Source organism: Columba livia, chromosome Z (assembly GCF_036013475.1).
Source record: "Columba livia isolate bColLiv1 breed racing homer chromosome Z, bColLiv1.pat.W.v2, whole genome shotgun sequence".
Lineage (NCBI taxonomy): Eukaryota > Metazoa > Chordata > Aves > Columbiformes > Columbidae > Columba > Columba livia.
The window spans coordinates 72745713-72770281 of record NC_088642.1 but is presented as its reverse complement, the minus strand read 5'-3'; the positions used below and the strand labels follow the sequence as shown (position 1 = coordinate 72770281).

The window sequence follows — 24569 nt, the reverse complement described above, 5'->3', positions numbered from 1 at the left end:
ACAGTATTTTCTCTTAGCTCTGGTGTTTAGAGTACAGAATTAAATAATCAAGCTTTGAGAAATAAAACAAGGAAGGTTCAAAACTGAGGAAGTGTTTCATTCTGAGTGGGCACCATTCAGTGAAAAACAGTGAGGGAGGAAAGCCCATATGCAATCAGGTTGTGTAGTTTATTGAAAAAATTACTGTAGGAAAATTAGAAAAACAGCTTGTGAGTTAGAAAGGTTGATTGCTTGCTGCTTAAACTAGTAGAATAAAAAATGATAGGCCACTTTTCTCTGGTATATGCCAACAGAAAATAGAAAGAGCTTTAGCACTTAAACCAGGTATTTTGGAGGCCATGAACACCCTAAGACAAGCAGTTCTTCCTCAAAGGCTTCAGTTCCTATTGTTGATCTCACAGAGCTACTGTTCACATAGGGTTATGCATAAATGCTCATGGAGCAATGACAGGAATTACTTACAGGATACCAAGAGGAATAAATGCAGCCAGTTTAGCTAATAGTGCAGCCAACATTCTTGGTAAGTTTCACTTCTTACTACGGTGCAAAGAAATCTAGCACACACAATTCAAGATTCAAAATACTTTAAAAAAGCAAGCAAAGAACAGTGCACAGACTGGGGCCAGGGAACACTTAAGAAATTGTTACGGCATGTGGAGTTGATTTAGAAGTTTGCCAGTGTTTCAGATCTTTCTTCATTGTCCTTACACAATTTTGGGAGTTCTCTGTGAGCAGGTACACTTCTCCTTTGCTCAAGTCTTGTGACAGTTGATACACCATCCAGAAACCTTGTCTTGTAGAGGACATTGGCGTTGTTAAACATTCCGTCCTTCAGGGACACCACAAGAAACTAAAACCAGAAAGCTTAAAAGTAAATGCTGCTATCCAAATAAAGACTTTATACAACATTGGAAAAGGCTTCTAACAAAGATAATTCCTTTTACTTTACTTGGCTAATATCTTGGTTGTAATTCTTTAAAAAAATGTTATAAACATAACTGAATCCCAACAGAAAGTGCCAGGCAGGGTAATGTACATGCACAGGCCAGACATTTTCTGCAGCTAATGATGTCCGGCTGTGGCCACATGCCAGCACTTGGCCTGGGGTACGGGCCACAATACAGAATAGCCCTTCATGGTGCACCAGTCACTGGAAGAAACGCCATGGATTTTATAAGAATACAAGAACTTTTGTTGCTTTAATTATTTTACAATTTTGGAAACAAATGTTCCCTTCTGTCTCACAATTTGGAAAAGTTGTATCCAACCACCAAATTGAGTGAAAGGCAGTACCTATCTCAGAGTACTAAGTTTCTTCAGTTCTACAGATTTTTTTAAAGCACAGGTCACAGTGATACAGAGATTCCATCTGCTAGTGCCTCATTTCAGTGGGATCAAAAAGGAAATATTTTTAAAGCTTTGGTTAAAGAACTTTAGCAAAAAATATCCTACAAAGTCAGATGTGGGTCATCCCTAAAATAGATCATATCAGATATTCTTCCCCATTACTACCTGTTTTTTTTTCAGACACTGCAGCAACAGCTTATATTAAAACGTAACACTCACAAGTTTCATAGTTGCCATATCTTCAGTGTAGCTTCCAGTTGAAACAACTTAAATACAACACACTGAAATAAAATACTTGAACAGCTAACACTCCCGAGTGGCAGACTGCTCTGAAAACAATGAAGTACAGAAATGGATGACCACAATAGCTTCAAGACCATACCTGAGAGTGTCTGAAGTAAGTGTAAATCATGTGCCCAATATTCTGGGTATGCGAGAGATCAAGGGCTGCATCCACTTCATCCAAGATGTAAATTGGGGCAGGTTTGAAGAGAAGCATGGCTAAGATCAAAGACAAGGCCACCAATGATCTAAGATAGAGAACAGGAAAATTATGTTTTACTGTCTTCTTCGAGAGGCTTTGGCTTATGAAAACAATTGTCTGGTAATTAAGAAAATGCTCTCTCAAAAGCAGATTCACGCCATGAGTTGTGAAAAGACAGAATCACAGCTTCTGCCACAACTCTCTATTTCAAAATGTGAAGCCTTCTGTTAGAAATGGCAATGTTACTTATTCTTTTATGGGATGGTCAGGTTAGTTGGGTAATGATATTTAAAATCATCCTGTTGCTTTACCCATTCTCAATTCTGAGTTTTGCAGTGCTGTTTTTCAACACTGTTCTTGAAGCACTTTGTCCTTCAGAAAGTTCTGTATCTGTCTCACTGCTTCCTAAATTCTGTTCCTACTTTTAAATTTGTTAGATTTTTCCTTAGAAGTTGCAGAGGAACACATACCCTACACAGTAGCTGTAATCAATGGAGAAGAAAATTGTCACTATGACACTACTTTGACGTGGGGGCAGACCTTAACTATTTATTTTTTTGAGATTACAACTCAAAGGCTGAAGCATTTAATTCAACAGCACCTCAGTACTACCCCAGAGTTAAATGCAATTTTCTCACCACTCAATTTATTTTTTGTCACTTTGCCATGGATTAAGGTTTTGTTTATTACCATATGCCAAGTAATGCATTGTTCTTCCAACCTGACTTAATACTGAAAGTTAGGAGGCAGAATCCCTGACATGACCAGGGAAAATATATGTTTTTTGTTTTTCTGAACTATAGTTAGCTAGACATGCCAATTATATACACTGCAGTTTGCAAAGGAAACAAACAAAAAACCCCACAAAGTTCACCAACCTTTGTCCTCCACTAAGTTCTGTTAAGTTTTCCTTCCAGGTGTTTCCTAAAGCAATTCTGAACTCCAGACCAGTCAAGACTTCACCAGTTTTACAGGGTTCTAGTTTAGCTCTGGCTCCTGGTAGAAGTGTTGAGAAAATTAAACCGAAGTCTTTATCCACCTAGAAGTCAAACCACAAAAGATGCGGGTACATGCTTTGAATAAAGAGCACGAACAGCTAAAAGCTTAAGTGGCCTAGACATCTTGCCCAATTTAACCAAATGACCACTTCCGTCTTTAAGATTAGCACATACAGGATAAAGGGAAATTATTAGCATGTGGAATCTTATTTTCTCTATACTGAAAAGCAACACCAAGGGATATATAGAGAGGAGTTCTTATACTAAGCATTTTAGAAGGATCAAATGAAGGAAACATTGGAAGGCTTATTATGCTATCAGCCGGGGAAATAAATACCTCAGATTTATTTATAGGTGATCTGTGATTTCTCCCAACTAACAAAACTATTAAAAGTATAAGCATCTTGAAAGAGGCACACACTGGCAACCTCCACACTGCTTCCCAAGGTTACTTAAGCAATGTCCAGGTACTGGATGTGATGCAACTTTGTAAATGTAGATTAAAGTTTCCTAGGTCATGGAATGCATCTGACCACACACTTCTTCCACCACCCATGATGCTTTTAAATACAGCTCACTGATTTTTGCCAAACAAGATTTTGCAATGAAAAGGTATAATTTTGTCGGTGATACTTTACATATGGGCAGTTATATTTAAAACAAATACTTCATTTATGAGCAATTTAATCTTTGACATAATCAATGTTCTCAAAGGCCAAAAAGTACAACTTCTCCTTTTACAGCAGAAAAGAACGTGTCAAGAACTTTACACGTAGAAGGGGAAATTTTATACTTTAGTTCTAGTTCACGATATGAGAGAACTGTTGTAATAAGAAGGCTGAGTGCTTAGATAACAGAAACCTAAATCAGCTGTTGCTCTATTCCAGTATTACCCAGACTATTGGTGAAAGGAACACAGCCCCACATGGTGTGGGGCTACACAGAACCAGATTTTAACTCTGGCCAAATAGTAGCTTAAGTAAACAAAAATAAACAGTCTCACTGTTTTGTACAACTTCCATGTGACAGACGATGATTTCAGCATGTAAGGAGCTTAACTTTCCTTAAAATGCTGTGGGGACTAAAAGAGAGTCGTTTTTCGGGTTTAACTTTTTTTAAAATTCTCAGAGAATTCATGTGTTATTCCCAAAAGTGAGATGAAACACGAGAAATGAAGTGGTTGTTTTGTAATTTAAACACTAGGCAAGGGAGATTAATTCTGGAACGAGACATCATTTTTACTTTCGCCATGGAAATACACAAAACTAATCTGAAACCAATCTGATCTCTTGCTAAAATGTGAAGATTAGATTTCAAGTGTCATACCTTTTCCCAAGCCATATTTAAAGCTTCAATTTTCTTCTGGTCAAGCTCTTCAATAGCTGCAATAATTTTTGCCTTGTCATTCTCTACAATTCTTTTTTTCCTCATTAAGTCATTGAACTGTTGCAATAAAAAGAAAATATTTCAATGAACTTTGTGCTTAAATATATCATGCTAATCTTACAGTTTCACAATTTATCATTTTTGTGACTATGAAACAGCCATTGACCACAAGATTAAAATCCAAAGCATTCATTTAGAGCTGCATGCAGGATTTAAGTTTCAGGATATTCTTTGCAAATTAAAGCATTAGAAATTTCAACAACTGGCAAAGGCGAAGACCAACATTACTCTGAAAGCTGCACTTCCTTTTCAAATTAACCATGTTTCATTTGTCTTTCCTTAGAACAAAGAATGCTTCCGGAGGCTAATAGGAAGAACAGTACTAGAAAATTTGAACTGTCAGTCAGTGAATAGTTTTGAGACACTCCTGGAATAGCCTAAAGATACAGATGAAATCAAGACAATCCTAGAATATTTCCAAGCTATCATGCTTGAAGATGAACGGTTTTTTGATTGCAACCTTCGATAAAGTTTGTAATTCGCAAACACTGTAATGGATACCAGAAAGCTTGTCTAATGCTGCCGCTGACAATTCAGGATGGACTTGCGTAGGGCAGAAAGAAATAATTCTTCTTACCATCTGAAGTCAAGTTTATGTATAACCTACAAGACTACTGCACAAGAGAATAGTTCAAAAACGTAAGATTAGTATAAAAGATCTAACAAACAGTTTCCTGCTGTCTCATGAAGATGTAGTTTTATATTTTTTGTATTCAGAAATAAAACCTATAAAAATATAAAGCTACATTATACATAATAGCAGATACCCAACCTGCCCAATCTATAAAGATTAAAACACAGAATGTTTACCCTCTCTTCTGTCTCAGAAAGTGCATTCATAGCTCTCAAGTTCACGCTCCTTCCCAGCTTCTCTTTTTTCTTCTGCAATTTCTGCAGTTCCTCACATGCTTCTTTCGGATCATTACTTTTGAAGTCAAAAACAGTGTTTGGCTGACCAAAAAGTGATTTCTCTGAAGCTATCCACTCATGCTCTTTCAGCATTCTGGTCACCTGTAAACAAGAAGGTATGTTGAGGCTTTTTTCCCCTCTCAAATGTGAATGAAAAATAAATTTTTCAAAAATCCTGCAATTACGGTACATTAATTCTTCAATCCCAACGCAGCACAGGTACATACCATTACAATGCTTCATGTGATTTCCAAGGGAGCTTTCATATACGCCCATCACACTTACATAGAACACATGTGCTAAGACACTGTCACTAAATCTCAGGATTAGTTTATTTAAGTAGCTACCTAATTTGTCTCTACAGTCAGAATGTTCTTCTCATTGATCACGTTCTGACTGTGATCTACTTTCTATTAGGCCATACTGATAAGCTCTGTTACAATTCACGATTTCCACACCCTTCTCCTGGGACAGAAAGTTTCACATCAAGAGCTGCAATTGACATTGCTTATTAGAAAAAAAGGCTTTTTCCTTTGCCTACGACCAGGAAAATATCCACTCTTGGTCACAAGATGAATAGAAAAGCACAGTTCTGAAATACCTTGGCAGTAGCATCAGCAGCATCTTGTTGATGTCTTCTGATGTTGTGTTCTAATGTTTCAACCTTAAGCTGTAATGCATTATTTTCTTCTCTGTATTTTGTTATCTCTGCTGTTTTGGCTTCAATTACTTTATCCTGTAATGTAATTATTTCCTTCTGCTTGTCCAGCTCCTCCTCTGCTTTCTTTACAGATTCCTGAAAAACAAATCACAGAGCCATTTATTAGCTGCTTTTAAAGGCTGGTGATAGACAGTTATTAGAAGAGGACACAGCAAGGTATGAGAAAAAAAAAAATCACGTGTCATAATGAAGCAAAAGAATAACTACCTAGGCTAAATATAATTGAGTACTGGCAAGAAAATCCAAACAACAGAATACACATTATAATTCGAGCTTTAGGAGAATCCTATAATCAGTAACATCAACAAGGATAATGAAATGCAGTATTTGCTTTTACCTTTGTCTTGGACACTTCAGCTGCCAGAGCATTAACTTGCTCCTTGTAGGATTTTATTACTTTTTCTGCAGCTTCTATCTGTTGTTCATAGGAGGCCTGTTCTTGTTTGAGCTCTTCAAGTTCCAGAACTATGGCTTCAACCTCCTAGGGAGAAGTTTTCAAATTTATTATAGTTAAACAGAAAGAATTAAGATTCAGTTTGATGTAGTAATGCGGTATAAGACCAACAGTCCCTGTTACTCACCAAGGGAACAATATCACAACAACAACAAAAAAAAAGGCACGAGCAATTTCTGTGTCACTGACTACAGGGTACCATATCAAGTTCCAAAAATGACAGTATTAAAATTTGAGGAGAATCAAAGTTTCTGATTACTGCAGCCACTTCTGACTTTGAGAAAATTGGCAAAAGGTTAAGTTTTACCTGCTGCTTTTCTTTCATTTTTTTGCTTGAAGTGTCTGCCTTTTTTTGGGCACCATCTAGATTCTGCTGGGCATTTTTTAGTTCTTTTTCACGTTCTCCTTCTGCATTTTTCATTTTATTCTCTAATACCTTGTATTTATCTTCTGCATTCTTTTTGTTCTCTTCAGTTCTCTTTAATGTCTCTTCACAGTCAGCTGAATCAAGAAGCACAGTACTGAGTTTGGGCATTGTTTTTATATTTAGATCCTGAACTCCAACTGAAATAAATTTATCTTTGCCTCTAGCAAAACAACCCAAAAACGCTTGTATGTTTGCTAGTTACTGAAATCTGCTGTTTCAATGATTACTCTAGGACAGCGTGCTGTTGTTACCATTTATTAGAAGGGCACTAAATAGACAACCAGTCATTAAAATTAATGAAAATAAGTCTTTTTTTTTTTAAACAGGTGCAGGTACATGCCAAATCATATGATCAAGTAGTTAATCAAATGGCTACCTAACACAGCATTACCTCATCCCTAGAACACTATGTTCTACAGATGTATCACTTCTGTCCACCTTTTTCTTTAGATGTTTTACTTATTGCTGCATTTGATTCCTTTTGTGTTTTTCCTTAGCTATATGCACAGTACTTCTTTCCAATGCCTTCTTGTTACACAAACTATTTATATTGCTAACCTTAAATAACTACAGAAACAGATGGCTTGGAAAAAACAAAGATTACTCAAATATGGGATTAAATCAATTTAAAAACTTCCCTGCAAAGCCATTTTTCCTTTTATTATGAAGTATGTAACACACTTAAGAACATAACCTTTACTGCAAGAAAATGATCGACCTTATGTGAATAACCTCCATACAAGTACACTGTGATTCTGTATTTGTTACATTTTTCAGAATATTAAAGCTATTTTTTTGAAGCTATTCTTTTTCTTAAGCAAACATTCTGCTACTCAAACAGCCAAATATCCAGCTCATTCTCAGCAGTTAGTTTTCAGTTAAAAGAATAAGAACACATTTGTCACCAATGGTTTTCTTCAGGACAAGCAGCTCCTCCTCTTGTTTGTGATAAGCACTTTGATGAAGCTTTGTCTGCAACAGCTCTGCTTCCTCTGACTTCATCTCCCACTGCTGCTTCAGTTTCTGGTACCTTTGAAGACAGTAATGATATACACTGCTATAATACAGGGTATCCAGCACTTCAGTTTCAAAGTTGAAAAAAGTAGATATAGAAATAAGTAGATAAAGAAATATTTATATTCCCATTCTAACGTGAAACACAATGATGACTGTAGGACAAATAAGCTTAAATGCATGAAAGTCTGGCATAACTTCTTTAATAGCAATTATGAAGTTTGTAGGTATTTTATTACATATATAACTCCTGGCTATGTAGCTCCAACAAGGTTTTTAAAAACTAACAAATGGGAGACATGGAAGCTGGCAACAATTCAGAACTTGTGTTTTTCCAACCAGCAGCATGACAGATGCTAGGCTGAAGCATTAAAGAAAAAAAATGTCTAAAAGCAAAACTCACTTCTTCCTTTTGGTCACATTTCTGGAAGCCTACTGCAACTCAAAATAATTTGAAAAATAAATCCAGCCAGTAGCTAGTGTATACACAACACTGCCTCTTTAAGGGATTTTACAGAACTGACTAAATGTACTTTTATATGCCATCCTTTAAAAATACCTTCAGAAACTGGGTAGCTGAAAAATAAATATACTTAAGTTATTTAACTCCTTATAGCACTATCACTCAGATATTCCCCTTTAGTATCTATATTTTATTGGGGGAAAAATAAGAGCTATCACAAACTGAAATTCTGTATGGTTACTACAAAACATGACTGGGACAGATCCATTCTTCAGTAGACTTCATAAAACTTCAGAAACCTTCAAGTAATTTCAAGTAGACATCTTTTTTTTTTTTCCTGTATTACCCAAAATAAAGATTTATTGCATGTTTTATCTAAAAAACTAAATTTGCTTGTTGATTGCTGTACTAAAAAATGTAACTGGGAGGAGGGAGAGGGAGGAAGGGAATAATTTTCTGCATATTACATTCTCAATAGGCCCTATATGCTCCAAAAATACTTCTTTATATTACACTTACTCAGTCACGCAAGAGAAATGATAGACATTTCATAGGGCAAACCTTACTTTTCAGCAACATTCTTCAAGCTTGCCAGTTCATTCTCTACAGCCTCAAGTTCAGATTCCTTTGTCCTGAGTTCTAATTCAACACATTTAATTTCTTGAAGTTTAGACAATACGGATACAGCCTGTGAGGATGCACCTGTTCAGTGAAAAAAAGAAAAAAAGAATTTATTGTGAAATCAACTAACTTCTTCTAATTTATGAAATTACCTCAAATTAATTATTAATTACTTCAAAAAGTGCTTGATTCAAAGCACTTCTCCTTCCAAGAGAATTATATAGCCAAAGATGACATAAGTATTTAAAATCTAAACTACTCTATGCAAATAGTTAACCATTTTTTACATAGCCCAATCATCTTATTTCAGCTAAAAACTGACAAATCTTTGCTCAAACCGATCATATTATTCCCAGTATGGGTCTAAATAAAAATGTTACTGGTCATTTTTATAAAAAACATGCAGACCAGTAAACAAATCAACAGGCACACAGTATTATTGTATGAATAAAACCAGCAATTGCCTCCATGCAGAGTGCCCTGAGGGTCAAACACATCTCCATCAAGTGTAACACTCTTTGTCATTATCCTTTTGTCAAAGGTCACTTTCTTAGCAATATCCATGTTGTCACAGACCAGTGTTGTTCCAAATACATATTCCATTGCTTTCTGCAGTTCAGGTTCATATCCAACTAGAGACAGGGCTAAATGCAAGCTACCAGGATCAGCCTAGAAAGCAAATGAAATGCCTTAAGTTATAAGAACTTTCAAATATAATTTCTGTCTTCTCTTGATAAAAACACTTTCTAAAAGCATCATTATGTTTTAAAACAATTACAGTACAATAATTAAAATCTATCTAAACATCACATAGCTGAAAGGATAATACAAAGGAAAAAATAAAATCAAAATACCTTCAAACACTATAAAAGTTCTTATCAGTATAACCATTAAGAAGTCCACGTTTTTAGCAAAGAAACACAATGAAAAAGCAAAAGATTTTAAATAGTGTATTTATTTACATACCAAGGCCTGGGCCAACTTGACTGTTTTTTGTCCAACACATCTGGCCAAAATTTTGTTCAGTGGAATGATGGTGTATCGACGCCTGAGTTCACCCTTTTCAAAAAGCTTTTTGCCAGTAACCTCAAATGAGAAGAGTTACAAAGCATACCTGAATACACAACTGATTTTGTGCAGGACTCTCTTGACCTAATCTAAACATATACATGGGTCTAAAGCAACTCTTAAGCATTCAGTAACAAAACACATGCTTGCTAACCTGGAATTACAAGGCCTCATCTCAACATTCAGAGTTCTGTATTAAAGTAATAAACATACCTCTGTGTCCACAATAATGTTATAGAGTTTCCCGCCAGCCACAGCTTCTAGGGCTTTTGCTTTGGACAGATCCTTCAGAGTGATAAGAGACACAACAGTGCCTTTCACACAGTTTGGATTCCAATTCTTTTCTGGATCTCTTAAAATAAATTTAAATTATGAAAAATCACGTTTGTTTCTCTCCCACACATATATTTAAAAACTCATAGGGCTTATTATATTGATACAAGAAGTTCTAAATTCTGTCAGGAAAAAAAAACCAAGCACAACACCAAAACCTCAAGAAATGGTTAAATTTAATACCTCAGGGCAAGTGACTTTCCAATAAAGAGTCAGTTACAAAGTCATTAGAAGAATATTTTTCTTGATGTTGGTATAATTTGTTCATGCAATTTTCAATTTATTTTTACTACGGGTCAAATTATTAGTAAAGCTTTACGTTCAGATTGGTTATTAAATAAGCAAATAAAACCAGGGATACCTATATTTGATTGGTGGAAACAGATACAACACTAAACTCCACAGAGCAGGTCTACTCACAGTCCTCATGGCAGGGTTCTGAAAAGTAATTATTATGTATTTTTGCCGTTTAGACCTTTGAATTTTATGTTTTTAGCTACCGAAGTTGAGTCACGGCTTGCAAACACCACTGTACAAAACTTTTACATTCCAGTGATTTTGATAAGGCTGCTATTTAAGAATGACTGTGTCACCTTCCTTGCTGCCCATTAATCGTGCAAACATTTCCTGACTTCCTCCCCTCCTACACTTGGATCACAGGTAAGATAGTCGTTATTCATTTGCACCAAAAACAAAGCAACTGCTAAGCAATCAATGGAATAGTTGGTTAGTGTTCAGGGACTGTTTCTACCAGGCACAAAATCAGAGCATGCCAACACGTAGGAAGTCAAGGAAGGGAGAAAGGAAACCTGCGTGGTTAAACAGGGAACTGCTGGGTATGCTCAAGTGGAAGAGGAGAGTTTATAGATCATGGAAGGAGGGGCTGGCCACTTGGGGAGAATAGAAGGCTGTCATCAGAGGGTGTAGGGAGGCAACTAGGAAAACTAAGGCCTCCTTAGAGAGGGGTCATAGACAACAGGAAGAGCTTTTTCAAATATGTGGCAGACAAAACTAACAGCGGAGGCAATGTAGGCCCACGGACGAATGAGGTGGATGCCCTGGTGACAGAAGATACAGAAAGGGCAGAGTTACTGAATGCCTTCTTTGTCTCTGTCTGCTCTGCCAGAGGCTGTCCTGAGGAGCCCCGTACTGCTGAGGCACCAGAGGAAGGCAGGACAATGGAGGAGTTTGCCTCGGTTAATGAGGACTGGGTTAGGGAGCAGTTAGGCAATCTGGATATCCATAAATCCATGGGTCCGGATGGGATGCACCCACAGGTGCTGAGGGAGCTGGCTGAGGTCATTGCTGTGCCACTCTTCACCACCTTTGTCAAGTCTTGGGAAACGGGAGAGGTGCCTGAGGACTGGAGGAAAGCAAATGTTACTCCAGTCTTCAAAAAGGGCAAGGAGGACCTGAGTAACTATAGACTGGTCAGCCGCACCTTCATCCCTGGGAAACTGATAGAATGACTTATCCTTGGTGCCATCTCAAGGCATATCAGGGATAAGAGGGTCATTAGGGGCAGTCAACATGGCTTCACCAAAGGGAAGTAGTGTTTGACCAACCTCATTGAGTTTTATGAGAACATAACAAGGTGGATAGATGATGGCAGAGCGGTGGATGTGGTCTACCTTGACTTCAGTAAGGCATTTGACACAGTCTCCCACTGCATCCTCACAGCTAAACTGAGGGAGTGTGGTCTGGATGATCGAGTAGTGAGGTGGACTGTGATCTGGCTGAAGGAAAGAAGCCAGAGAGTCGTGGTCAACAGGGCAGAGTCCAGTTGGAGGCCAGTATCTAGTGGAGTGCCTCGGGGGTCAGTACTGGGGCCTATATTATTCAATATATTCATCAATGATTTGGACAAGGGAATAGAGTGCACTGTCAGCAAGTTTGCTGATAACACCAAGCTGGGAGGAGTGGCTGACACACCAGAAGGCTGTGCTGCCATCCAGAGACCTGGACAGGACGGAGAGTTGGGCAGGGAAAAATTTAATGAAATATAACAAGGGAAAGTGTAGAGTCTTGTATCTGGGCAAGAAGAACCCCAGGTTCCAGTATAAGTTGGGGAACAACCTGTTAGAGAGCAGTGTAGGGGAAAGGGACCTGGGGGTCCCAAGGGACAGCAGGATGACCATGAGCCAGCACTGTGTCCTTGTGGCCAGGAAGGCTGAGGGAACTGGGGCTCTTTAGCTTGGAGAAGAGGAGACTGAGGGGTGACCTTATTAATGTTTACAGATATATAAAGGGTGAGTGTCACAAGGATGGAGCCAGGCTCTTCTTGGTGACAACCAATGATATGACAAGGGGTAATGGGTACAAACTGGAACACAAGAGGTTCCACTTAAATTTGAGAAGAAACTTCTCCTCTGTGAGGGTGACAGAGCCTGGAACAGGCTGCCCAGGGGGCTGTGGAGTCTCCTACTCTGGAGGCATTCAGGACCTGCCTGGACACCTTCCTGTGTAGCCTCATCTGGGTGTTCCTGCTCCAGCAGGGCGATTGGACTAGATGATCTTTCGAGGTCCCTTCCAATCCCTAACATTCTGTGAATTATCCACTTAGTCCCATAAGCCACACATAAGATGCCCCCAAAAGCACTTTCAAGTGCCTTACAGGATCACACTAAGATCTTACTTGTATTCAAACCGTAGATGAGGAAACTTTGCCATTAAGCCTTCATACAATTCTCTCAGTCGACTGATGTCAGAAGTCAATGCCTTCTTTCTTGCTAAAAGGGTTGCTTCCTTCTCTTCTGAATAGTTGAACACAAACAGTAGATAAGCATCCAAAGCACAGAAATATATTAGCTTAAAGACTGGTATGCTACACTGTTCTATATGTATAGAATACTTAAAGACTTTCTAAAATTCTTTGTAAATTTCCTGTTTAGCCACATTAACACCATCACAATATCAAACATGCAAAGAAAGGGTTTAAAATCTGATGTGCTTCTCTGAATGTCATTCTGGAATATCAGTTTGCAGTTCTGAGTAGCTTCTGTATAAAATATTACCTGGAACAAGAAACGAACTTTAAGAAGTGTTTTAGGTAGGGAAAAACATGAAAGAATAGAGAGTCTGGACACTTTTTCCACCTAGATTTTAGAAGGAATTTTAATTTTCCATCAAACTGTGAAAGATTTAGCCTAAGTTTATAAAATCATATTTTAAACTATTTTCTGTGGAAGGTAAAAGCTTGCAGAGCTCTGACCAGAGAAATTTCTTTCTGCATGAAAGCAGCAAGCTTGGTTTTTCAACTTCTTGTATTGGTTCTCTCTGGGATTACATTAACATTCTCCAGAGCAGCACTCAGGGTGCTGTGCTGAATAATTCTAGGATGGTGTTGGTAACACACCAGTGTTTTGGCTACTGCTGAGCAGTGCTCCCAACAGCATCAAGGCTGCCTCTCCAGCCCCCTCCAAACCCCAGTAGGGTGTGGGTGGGCAAGAGGGTGGCGAGGGGGACACAAAGCCAGGACAGCTGACACAAGCAATATTCCATACCATATGAGGACATGCTCAACAATAAAACCTATAATAAGAGAAAAGAAGGCATGGGAGGGGGCATTCATTATTAAGGCATTTTGTCTTCCAGACCAACCACTACGCATGCTGAGGTGCTACTTCCTAGGAAGTGGCTGGATGCTGCCTGCTGATGGGAAGCAGACAGTAAATCTGTTTGTTTTCATTTGCTTCTGCCACCAATAAAGCAAGTTCCAGCTGGCTCCATGACAGACCCTTCACTGTCCAAGGCTAAGCCCATCAGCAATGGTGGTAAGGACCTCTGGGATAACACATTATAGAAGTAAAAACTGCTGCACTACAGCAGCCAGAGAGAGGAGTGAGAATACATGAGAGAAACATCCCTGCAGACAGCAAGGCCAGAGAAGCAGGGGACAAGGTGCTCCAGGTGCCAGAGATTCTCCTGCAGCCCATGGTGAAGCCGGCTGTCCACTGCAGCCCATGGTGGAGCAGATCTCCACCTGCAGCCCAGCGAGGACCCCACACTGGAGCAGGTGGACACCTGAAGGATGCTGTGACCCCACAAAGAGCCAGTGCCGGAGCAGGTTCCTGGCAGGACCTGTGGCCCCACGGAGAGAGGAGCACATCCTGGAGCAGGTTTGCTGGCAGGAGTTGTGACCCCATGGAAAGCCAAGCTGGAGCAGTCTGTTCCTGAAGGGCTGAACCCCATGGAAGGGACCCACACTGGAGCAGTTTATGAAAAACTGCAGCCCATGGGAAGGACCCATGGAGGAGAGGTCCATAAAGGACTGTCTCCCATGAGAGGGAACCCATGCTGGAGCAAGGAAAGAGTGTGAGGAGTTCTCCCCTGAGGAGGAATGAGTGGCAGAGACAACGAGTGATGAACTGACCACAACCCCCAGTCCCCGTCCCCCTACACAGCTCACAGGGAGGAGGTAGAGAAACGATGAGTGAAGTTAAGCACAGGAAGAAGGGAAGGTGTCTTAAAGTTTGCTCTTATTTCTCATTTGATAGGTAATAAATTAATTTTCTCCTGTTTGAGTCTGTTTTGCCCATGATGATAATTTCTGAGTGATCTCTACCTGTCCTTATCTCAATCCATGAGCCATTATATTTTCCCTCCCCTGTCCAGTTGAAGAAGGGGAATGATAGAGCAGCTTGGTGGGTACCACACAGCCAACCAAGGTTAAGCCACCACACTTCTATATTCCTTTTCAGATTCCCCCCAAATTACACACCAGAAGTCTGTACAGACCTTCATAGTTCAACATCTTCATTTGGCTCTCTAGTTTTCCTTTTGTCTTCCTGACAGCTTCAAGTGCTTCCTTGTCTTTCTTGTATCCTCCATCCATCTTTTTAACTTCAGCTTGTTTTGTCTTTAATTCTTTTTGAACATAATTCAACTTCATTTGAGCCTGTAAGGAGTAAGAAAATATGGAACCAGCAGATTTTTGAAAACAATCTTGCAGGTGCAGATATGGAACACTTGCACTAACAAGGTGCTCATATAATTTGTAAAAGTTTCTATTGGTTGCAGAAATGCCAAAAAGCAACATTGGCTTTTGAAAGTAAGGCACAGGTGACTTGGGAGAAAACAAATCATGTGTTTGGATACCATAACTCATACTAGCACGCGAATAGAGTCCAAGAAGAAGGAAGGTAAAACACAGGACACAGCTGTCTCTGTTATTTTCCTCAATAGAGTTTTTCCTTAAGTGAAACTGCAGCTTGGCTGTCTCAACCTTGACAATTTAAATTCCACCATGAGAACTACCACAGCAGAGGTTTCCTGTCTTAAGACAAAAGAAGTGGCATCTGTTTGAGTTATGTGACTAGCACACAATTTAACTGAAAACAGTTTCTTCTGGACTCTCTATTCATAGTCTCACACGCCTTTATTTTGATTTGATTAAGTTTTACTGTAGCAATCTCTATAGTATGAATGTGTATCATGGAAAGCAGTATTCATTTCTTCCTGTCCTGTCTGTCACTTGAGTACTGTGAGTATTACTTTATGTCTCAAATGCCAGTTTCTGTACTTCCTCACAGCAATGTGATAGCTTTTCCTTATCTGTCTACATCTATGCAAGGATATTTTTTTAAGGACTTGTTTTATCAAAAAGTCACTTTAATGCATATGCCAGTTTCTAAAATATCTTGCATAGATATCCAGCAAATCTTTTCACTGACATTTCAAGTGTGCGCCGTTTGGTTTTCTAACAACTTTCATACGTACCTGCTTAGCCTCTGTGACTGCTTTGCTGATTTCATTTTTGCAGGTCATCATCTGCTCTGCAAGAGTAGCATCTTCCCCATCAGCATTGCTGGACAAGCCAGCAGACACAGCATTAAAATGCTGTTGTGCTGCAGCTAAAGCATCTGCATCTTTTTTACTTTCTTCCCGTAAAGCATTGAGCTCTTTCTCTATCTTCTGTATTTCTTTCTCCTTTGATGCTAATGCTTTAGAATCCTTCAGAGAAACAAAAAATAAAAAAAAGGAAGAGAGCACCTGAGTCCCGTTAACTTTAAATTCACTTAGTTAAGAGGAAGAGCTAAGACTAGTTTAATCAACCATATTTCTATGACCCTTTGTCAGATTTTTGATCTTACAATTTGTCTTTTCATGGTTTCAAGTGTGTACTTGCCCCATGAGTGCACTGAAGACATAAAGAAAAGTGAAATACAAGAAGGTAGCTGCCCAAAAACTAGAAGAAATAGCTCTTTCCTCCCAATATCTCAAAAGTATTCTTCAGTGCTCTGCTTACATAAAAAACATCAACTGTCAGAAATATGCAACGTAGACATTTCTCCTTTACTTCTAAGAATACCATGTGCCCAGAGACCATAATATTTTTGAAGCTATAGGGGTCTCTCTTGAGCTTAATAGAAGGATGACAACCATAAAGAGCAGCACTTTCTTTGTATATGCAACACATCTGTTTCTAATGGGAACCTACTACCTACGCTGCACAAACCAATGCCCTTACCATTTATTTCTGCTTTCCTGATGTAATTCTTACCTATCATAGGATTTTCTTTATCATAATAAGTAAGAAGAAACAGCTGTCCCACTCAATCTGAATTAATTCAACGTTTAAATAAAATTATATACAAAGGTCTTACCTCCTGCATGTTTTTTACCAGTTCTTCGTACTTATTCTGTTCAGTCTTCAAATTCTTCTTCTTGAGATCAAGGGCACTTTGTGCTTTAGTATCAAGTCTTTTCATTTCTGAGAGCTCATCTTCCAGTGAACGGAACTTCCCACCAACTACCTACAATAAGATACGAAGTAAATTTAAATCAGCCTAAGAAACAGACACAGTATTTGTAATATTTCATCTTCCATTCCAAGCTATATGTGGAGGAGACAAATATCTGCTCAAGTAGGCAGGTTAGGTTCCAGTGCAAACAGGTCAGAACATCTATTCCCTCTGAAATGCAAGCTGACTGAAGCAATTACTGGAGCCCCACATCATCCCATATCATGCAGCACTGTCCCTGCACAAAAGCTGCATTGAGGCATCCAAAAAGCCTATGGGCCAACCTGTATCTAACCAATTTACAGCCCCCAAAACTGAGGTCAGTGCCAATTTTTGTTGAACATGGGTTTCCTACTTGAAGTGTGTTTCTTTTGAGACATTAACAATAAAAGGAGAAAAAAAAAATTATCTGGCAGAACTACCATGCCTCCAATAAAGAGCTAAGAAAGAAAAAAAAAAACAAACTCCCAAGAGCAAGGGCGCCCTACAGAGAGAGAGCCAGACCAGAAGGCCCCACTCCCTTTAAATCTGAAGCATGACGCTAATGGGATGGAATACTCTTATTGATCAGTCTGGATGTTAGTCAAGCTCCAGCCCATACATGTCCCCCTTCCTCAATGTCTCACGCCTGGGGGCAGAGCACTCAGAACATCCTTGGTTCTCAGACCGGAACAATTAAAACCAGTAACTCTGTCCTGGGGTGTTCTCTCTTGTTCTCAAACTAAGCCCAAATAATGACTGTGCTAGCTATGAAGAAGAAAGGTTTCTAACTGCATGAAGAAAATTTTTCTAACTGCATAAAGAAAATTAACTCATTTTCAGTCAAACTAGCACATGTACAAATGTAACTACTCCGGTCCCTGGTGAAAATGAGTTTGCCATCCCTGATCTAGTCCAACCCACCTGCTACAGCAGGTTCACTTAGAGCAGATCACACAGGAATGTGTCCAGGCAGGTTTTGAATGTTTCCAGAGAATGAGACTCCACAACTTCTCTGAGCACCCTGTTCCAGTGTGCTGGCACCCTCAATAAATGCCCTTCTCATATATTATAACTCCTTGTAGTTCAGACAAGCATGACTCTGTTCTCTGTTACCTTAGCCTTTTCCTTTTCCATCTCCATGACTTCTTCATTAAGTTGTTCCATCTTCTTTTCATTTTCAGCCATCATTTCCTGAGTTTTCTCTACATCAGTCTGCATTTCCTTTAACAGTTCAGTGCAGGAACTCTTTGCCTTTTCAGCCACAACAAACTGATAAGCTATGCAGAAGTGGCTTAATTGGTCTATTACTCGTACTATTTTTTGGTATTCTAGATAGGATGCTCGATCCTGAAAAGACATCAAATAAAAAAAACTCTAAAATTTGATGTAAAATAATATTAAGTAGGACTGTTACAGAAATCTTCTAAACCTGTCTACTAACATTAATGCTTGTAGATAAGAGGAAGGATTCTTCATGTTAAGTAATATATTTGGTATTGTACATTGCAGACCCACTTAGGAAAAATCTTAGCTAAAACAATACTTGTACAATTGATTGTATAGCAGAAGTATCACTTGACACAAGTTTAACTAGTAAAAGTACAAAATAAAAATATATCTTATGTAGTTCTCTTGTCTTCTTCATTCTCCCTACATCCTCCTCTAGGATTTTCTGGAAGTCCTGAATGTCACAATTTCCCTATTTGGACAAAAGACAAATTTCACCTCTCTTAGAAGATTCTACAAAGCTTGAAAACATGATAGCTTTTAGTCACCACCTACAGTTTCAGGGTAGCTGAAAGTATTTTTTCAGCACTTTAAGGGCCTATCACTCTTCCAATTTTTCCATACCTCTTTCAGTTTCTGTAAAGTTGGAGTGATCTCCTCATTTATGATCTGAAACAAAACCCAGAACATTCATATTCAGATTTTTAAGACTCTTAAATGTCTAATCATGCATACCTAGTTCCAGGTGCAGAAATAAAATATTCTGCAAATAAAAAACCATACTACACTAGTTACTCATTTATCTTCAACAAATATAAAAGAAAGTATACTTTCCAAATTTTAGTACCATTCTAATGTTTTCGAGTTTGGATTCTTTCTTCTCTATGGTTTTCTGGGCAGTTAATTTCTTGCATTCATACATCCTAGTACCAGCTGCTTCTTCAACCATAGCTAAAATCTAAAAACAATGCAACAAAAATTTGATGTTATTTCTTATGTTAGACAGGTTCAACTCAGATCTGTGTTGAACATCAAATCTCCCTCTTATACCTTTTATGTTACCACATCTCAACCCCATATAGGTTCTTTTCATTTAAAACAGAACAAAACAAAACAGTGAAACCTCAGAGAAAAAAATCCACAATGTTCTTACCTCCGGTGGCTTCATATTTAGAACTTTGGTAATTTGTCCCTGGTGACAGAAAGAACAGAAAGATTAAAAAAAAAAAAAAAACAAAAACAAAAAAACAGTGGTTGTGTACCACACGATAGGGGAAAAAAAAAAAAGGCAAAACCCCAACCTCGAAAAACCCCACTTGTGGAAAACACCTAACAGGATAGAAAATAATTGTCTTTTTCTCATAACAATAAAAGAAATAGCTATTCGTTAAAGAGACAGAAAGGAAAATAGAATTGGAATATGTTTTAGAAAAAGATTGCTGCATGAAATCTCATGCTACACGACATGTGTGTTAGGATCAAATTCTACTGCACCAGAAATCTTAACTACTTAACAGACACTTGATTTTTACTCGAGAAGAAGTTGCTTTTCTCTGATGAGGAAAATAAGTGTTCTTCCGTTACCTAGCCTGCCTCAAGTTCAGTGCAACCTCTATTCTTTTTGGATTTTATAAAGATGCACACAGTACCTGCATAATGAGGAAGTGAGGGTTATTGACATTGAGTCCAACGGAACAGAAGAGGTCCTGCACGCGAGTGCTGTTAGCATTCACGCCATTGACAAGATACTTATTTTTACCTCCCATGACAATCTGGACAAGGAAAAGAAATGGAAGAAAATGTAAGTGATTTAAAAATTACTTGGCATTACGAGAATAGCAGTTGTAATAAAGAAATCATCTGAGCGAACCACATATGTCTTTGCATACACACAAATACATATGCTATATAGAACAGCAAAACAGATTCTTGTTGACTGAAGGGATATTTCAAATACCTAAGTAAAACATAAGAAAGGTCAGTCATTGAGGGCAATATTTACAAAATTTCCAAACTCCACATGTTTTCAATTTCTTTTTTTTTTTTTTAATTAAAAACCTTCAGAGACATCTTAATCAGAAAGATGAAAGTTGCTTTTTCCCTGAGACCAATTTTAACATACATTTCAGATATTAAGAGGAAAATATGAAAGCAGAAGGAGCAGCCACAAATCAGAAAATTATAACTTGCTTCATGAACATTATTTCTTCATTATTATTATTATGTTTCTGTGCAAGTTCATAGAAAACTTTATTGATAAAATACATTTAACAATATTAAACTTATTTTTTCCAGTAATTCTGTTTTTTTTTAATCTAGTACACCAGATCTACTTCTACAGTTTGTGTTACTAACTACACTGTAGAAGCATTGCCTCAGTTGCAAAAACTCAAAAATTATTTATTTTTTAACTTGAAAAGTCACTCTGAGCATAGTAAAAATATATACAGGTTACTGAGCAATACAGATATCAGACTCACCTGCCTAGTGACGGTGATCTCATCATGACCTTCATATCCCAATGGACTTGCTTTCTTGTCAGTATTATCAAAGGTAATAGACACAGTTGCTTTAGTAATTCCAGCTTGCCCATTTTTATAAATGAGATCTTGCAAGTTGGAAGCTCGCACCTGGAACAGATAAATACATTATTGAAATAAATGAGTTACACGGCTTTAGTGCACTGCTATAAATTTTAGACAAACTAATGAAAAAATGCAGACCTAGTTGTAGATTTAAGAGTTAATGTGAGAGACAGACATATAGGAGCTGCAAGGTGCTAGCATTGTTAGACAGACCATGCTAGTCAAATTTTACTGAGCCAGCTAATTGTTTCTGCCTGAGATTCCTGACAAAAACTGAATAGATGTTTTTAAAAAAAAAAAAAAGAAAAGTCAGATGTCTAGGTCAGTCACCAGTAAGTTTACATAAAAAGCATTTTGTATTCATGAGGCAGTCCACAGAAAAATGATTCAGAAAGTGTTCCTTGTAGGTCTGCTGGATTTATCTACAATTATAGGCGGTGTGAAAAAAAAAACAACACCTGAAGACAGAGAGTAAGACTAATCTCAGAGCACCTAATATTTAATAAGAATAAAGTACATATATCATCTTTAAATAGCAAGCACTGCACGAAAAACAACTTCTTGGTTTTTTTTTTCTGATGAACCAGCTGGCCAAATTGTAAGACCCAGTCCAGAAGTGAAAAAGTTTATTACAAATAAACAACTTAGTGTCTTTAGCTGCAAAAGATCTAATGCTCCAAGCTGCATAGTTTCAGTTGATGAATTTGTAATTCAATCTTAATGTGAGCAAGAATGACAGAGACCAAGTTTTACGTAATGAAAAGTCAATATAAATAAAATTATTTTGTTTTGATAGAAGCACCACTTCAGGTCTTCCATCAGAGCTTACTCAAGAGAGTAATATGAAATGCTGCTCACAGAAGAAAGACCTTTCTAAATGCACCCTCTCACTTTACCTGTGACAGATTGGAGATTCCCAACACAAAACAGATCGAGTCCAAGATATTGGACTTGCCACTACCATTCAAGCCAGTAATGGCATTGAATAATTGGTCAAAGTCTTTGATTTCTGTCCTCTGAGCATAGGATTTAAATCCTTCAATAACAATTGACTTGATGTACATCTTCTCTGTGTTCCTAGGGGACCTGGCAAAGTAGTCGTCCAAGAATACAAAGGAAGTTATCTGGATTATAATCCTGCAGATTTCAAACAAAGAAAAAGAAGCAAATTAATCATACTGCATGTCAAACTAATACATAAACATGTGATAAAATAGAACACATGCCTTTTACAACAAAAAGATTCTGCATTTATAAATGAAAAGTTCCAAGCAGACCCCAGATCCAGGAAGCATCCCAATAATAACCCATATTTCAACATTTTTAAGCAACATGACTTCACATAATGTTCATCGCGACATTTGTACAAAGATTGTGGCATAAGCCCGGTTTCTCACAAACCCAGCTGTTACTCCATCAGCCAATGACAGAAATGCAAAGGTTCAGTTCTTTCAGAACCCAGCAGAAGTGGAGCCTCCCTTTCACAGAATCACAGAATGGTTGGGTTTGGAAGAGATCTCTGGAGGTCATCTCGTCCAACCCACCTGCCAATGCAGGTTCACCAGAGCAGATCACACAGGAATGCATGCAGGTAGGTTTTGAATGTCTCCAGAGAAGGAGACTCCTCAACCTCTCTGAGCAGCCTGTTCCGGGGCTTTGTCACCCTCAAAGTAAAGAGTTTTGTCCTCATATTCAGACAGAACCTCCTGTGCTTCAGTCTGTGCTTGTTGCCCCTCATTCTATCATTGGGCACCACTGAAAAGAGTCTGGTCCATCCTCTTGACATCCACCCTTGAGATATTTATAAATACGTTGATGAGATCCCCCCTCAACCTTATCTTCTCCAGGCTGAGCAGACCCAGCTGTCTCAGTTGCTCCTCATAAGAAAAGTGCTCCAGATCCCTAATCACCTCCATAGCCCACTCCTGGACTCCCTCCAGTAATTCCTTGTGCTTATTAAACGGGGGAGCCCAGAACTGGACACAGTACTCCAGATGAAGCATCACCAGGGCAGAGTAAAGGGGCAGGATAACCTCCCTCAACCTGTTGTTCACACTCCTCTTAATACACACCATGTACCACTGGCCTTCTTGGCCACAAGAGCATGTTGCTGGTTCACAGTCAACCTGTTGTCCACCAAAACTCCCAGGTCCTTCTCTGCCGAGCTGCTTTACAGCAGGTCCACCCCTCACCTGTACTGGTGCCTGGGGGTTGTTCCTCCCCAGGTGCAGGACCCTACACTCGCCTTTGTTGGATTTCATCAGGTTCCACCTCATTCAACTCTCTAAACTGTCTGGGCCTCACTGAATGGCAGCACAGCCTTCTGCTGTATCAGTTTAGTATCATCAGCAAACGTGCTGAGGGTGCACTCAGTCTCTTCATCTAGGTCATTTATGAACAGATGGAACAGGACTGGACCCAACACTGACCCCTGGGGGACCTCACTAATCACAAGCCTCCAACCAGACTCTGTACTGTTGATCACAACCCTCTGAGCTCTGCCATAAAGGCAGTTAATGATCCATCTCACCATTCACTCATCCAGTCCACGTTTCCTGAGCTTGCCTATGAGGAGGTTGTGAGAGACAGTGTTAAAAGCCTTGCTGAAGTCAAGGTAAACGATATCCACTGCTTTTCCCTCATCTGCCCCGTCAGTCACACCATCATAGAAGGCTATCAGGTTGGTAAAGCATGATTTCCCCTTGGTGAACCCACGTTGCTACTGATAACCTTCGTTTCCTCCACATGCTTAGAGATGTCACCCAGAATAGGCTGTTCCATCACCTTTCCAGGGTTGGAGGTGAGATTGACTGGCCTGTAGCTTCTTGGCCTTTTTGAGAGCTAAAGCAGCAACTCTCTTGTTCTCTACAACCTTTCAAAGGCCACCTCCAGCCTCTAGGACTGCTACCTGCTCGGCCCCACCGCACCAGCGGGCTGAAGCCCAGGAAAACAACTGCCCCGCCCTTGAGGCGCCGTGAATTCTGCCTCAGCCTTGCCCCTGCCACCTCCAGAGCGCCCGTGCCCACCTCCTCTCCGACGGCACCGCGGTTCCACACAGCGCCTGCCGAGCGAGCCCCCGCTGGCGGCTCCGACGGCGGAATGAGCTGCGCAGCTCCCGCTGGCAATGCTTAAATTGTGGCGCCGAGAGCCGCCGACCGTTAGAAGCGGTGCCTGATGGCAGCTGCCCCGACACTGCCTGCCTCAGGGGTCCCAGCACTTCCCTTCCTGGAGAGAGAAGTGAGGGGCTAGGTCGGCTCCTCCTTCCACTGCAGAGGACGACTGAGCACATCCATTACGCGGCCTCTCGGTCTGAGCGGACGGCGGGCACCTTCAGATCAGGCGAACGCCACGGGCAGGCGGGCGCTGAGAAGAAAGGCCCCCTCGAGCGCTGACAGGCGGAGAGGTCCGGTGAGCAGGGCGGGAAGGGACAGAAAATGTCGGAAAAGGGCGGAAGATGGAGATGGGAGTGAGGGGGGGTTGTTTTGTGTCATTTCTGTGAGGGATAGCAGCCGCAGCTGTGGCACTGCGGGCCGTGACAGAGGACAGATCGGGGTGGGTGAGAAGGCACTTGGACGCTAGTGTGGCTTTGTGGCGGGGCTGCGGAGTTTGAATGCCAACTGCAGGCTGCGGCGGGAAGTGTCTTTGTGTAGCCCTTAATTTAAATTGAAGTACAGTTCTGTGCTTCGAATCCCACAGGCCCTAGTCCCACCCACATTACCCCCCGCCACCCCTCAAAAAAAAAAAAAA

The 24569-nt window shown here is 39.6% G+C and overlaps 1 protein-coding gene across 1 annotated transcript; it reads right to left on the bottom strand.

Moving 5' to 3' along the window:
• Positions 1–149: 149 nt before the first annotated feature.
• On the bottom strand, positions 150–24166 carry SMC2 (structural maintenance of chromosomes 2). The gene is made up of 25 exons (XM_005499199.3): positions 23849–24166; positions 21719–21959; positions 20718–20867; positions 19887–20009; positions 19391–19429; positions 19085–19195; positions 18862–18906; positions 18124–18357; positions 16891–17040; positions 16004–16237; positions 15023–15182; positions 12921–13038; positions 10166–10304; positions 9851–9970; positions 9349–9553; positions 8830–8965; positions 7692–7816; positions 6667–6860; positions 6243–6386; positions 5786–5980; positions 5086–5286; positions 4156–4272; positions 2710–2870; positions 1730–1877; positions 150–850 (listed from the first exon to the last, which is right to left on the bottom strand). The coding sequence occupies exons 1-25, from the start codon at positions 24109–24111 to the stop codon at positions 665–667; spliced, it is 3939 nt and encodes a 1312-aa protein (XP_005499256.2). The 5' UTR covers positions 24112–24166; the 3' UTR covers positions 150–664.
• Positions 24167–24569: the final 403 nt, after the last annotated feature.

Bases quoted from the DNA above. Each gene is read 5' to 3' on its own strand.
- SMC2 (XM_005499199.3), bottom strand. From the start codon at position 24,111: ATGTGCTCAGTCGTCCTCTGCAGTGGAAGGAGGAGCCGACCTAGCCCC. The intron at 19,196-19,390 runs GTAAGAACATTG...CATTGTTTTTAG, and splicing joins TAAATATGAAGCCACCGGAG to ATTTTAGCTATGGTTGAAGA. The intron at 6,861-7,691 runs GTGACAAATGTG...TTCTTGATTCAG, and splicing joins TGTCCTGAAGAAAACCATTG to CTGACTGTGAAGAGACATTA.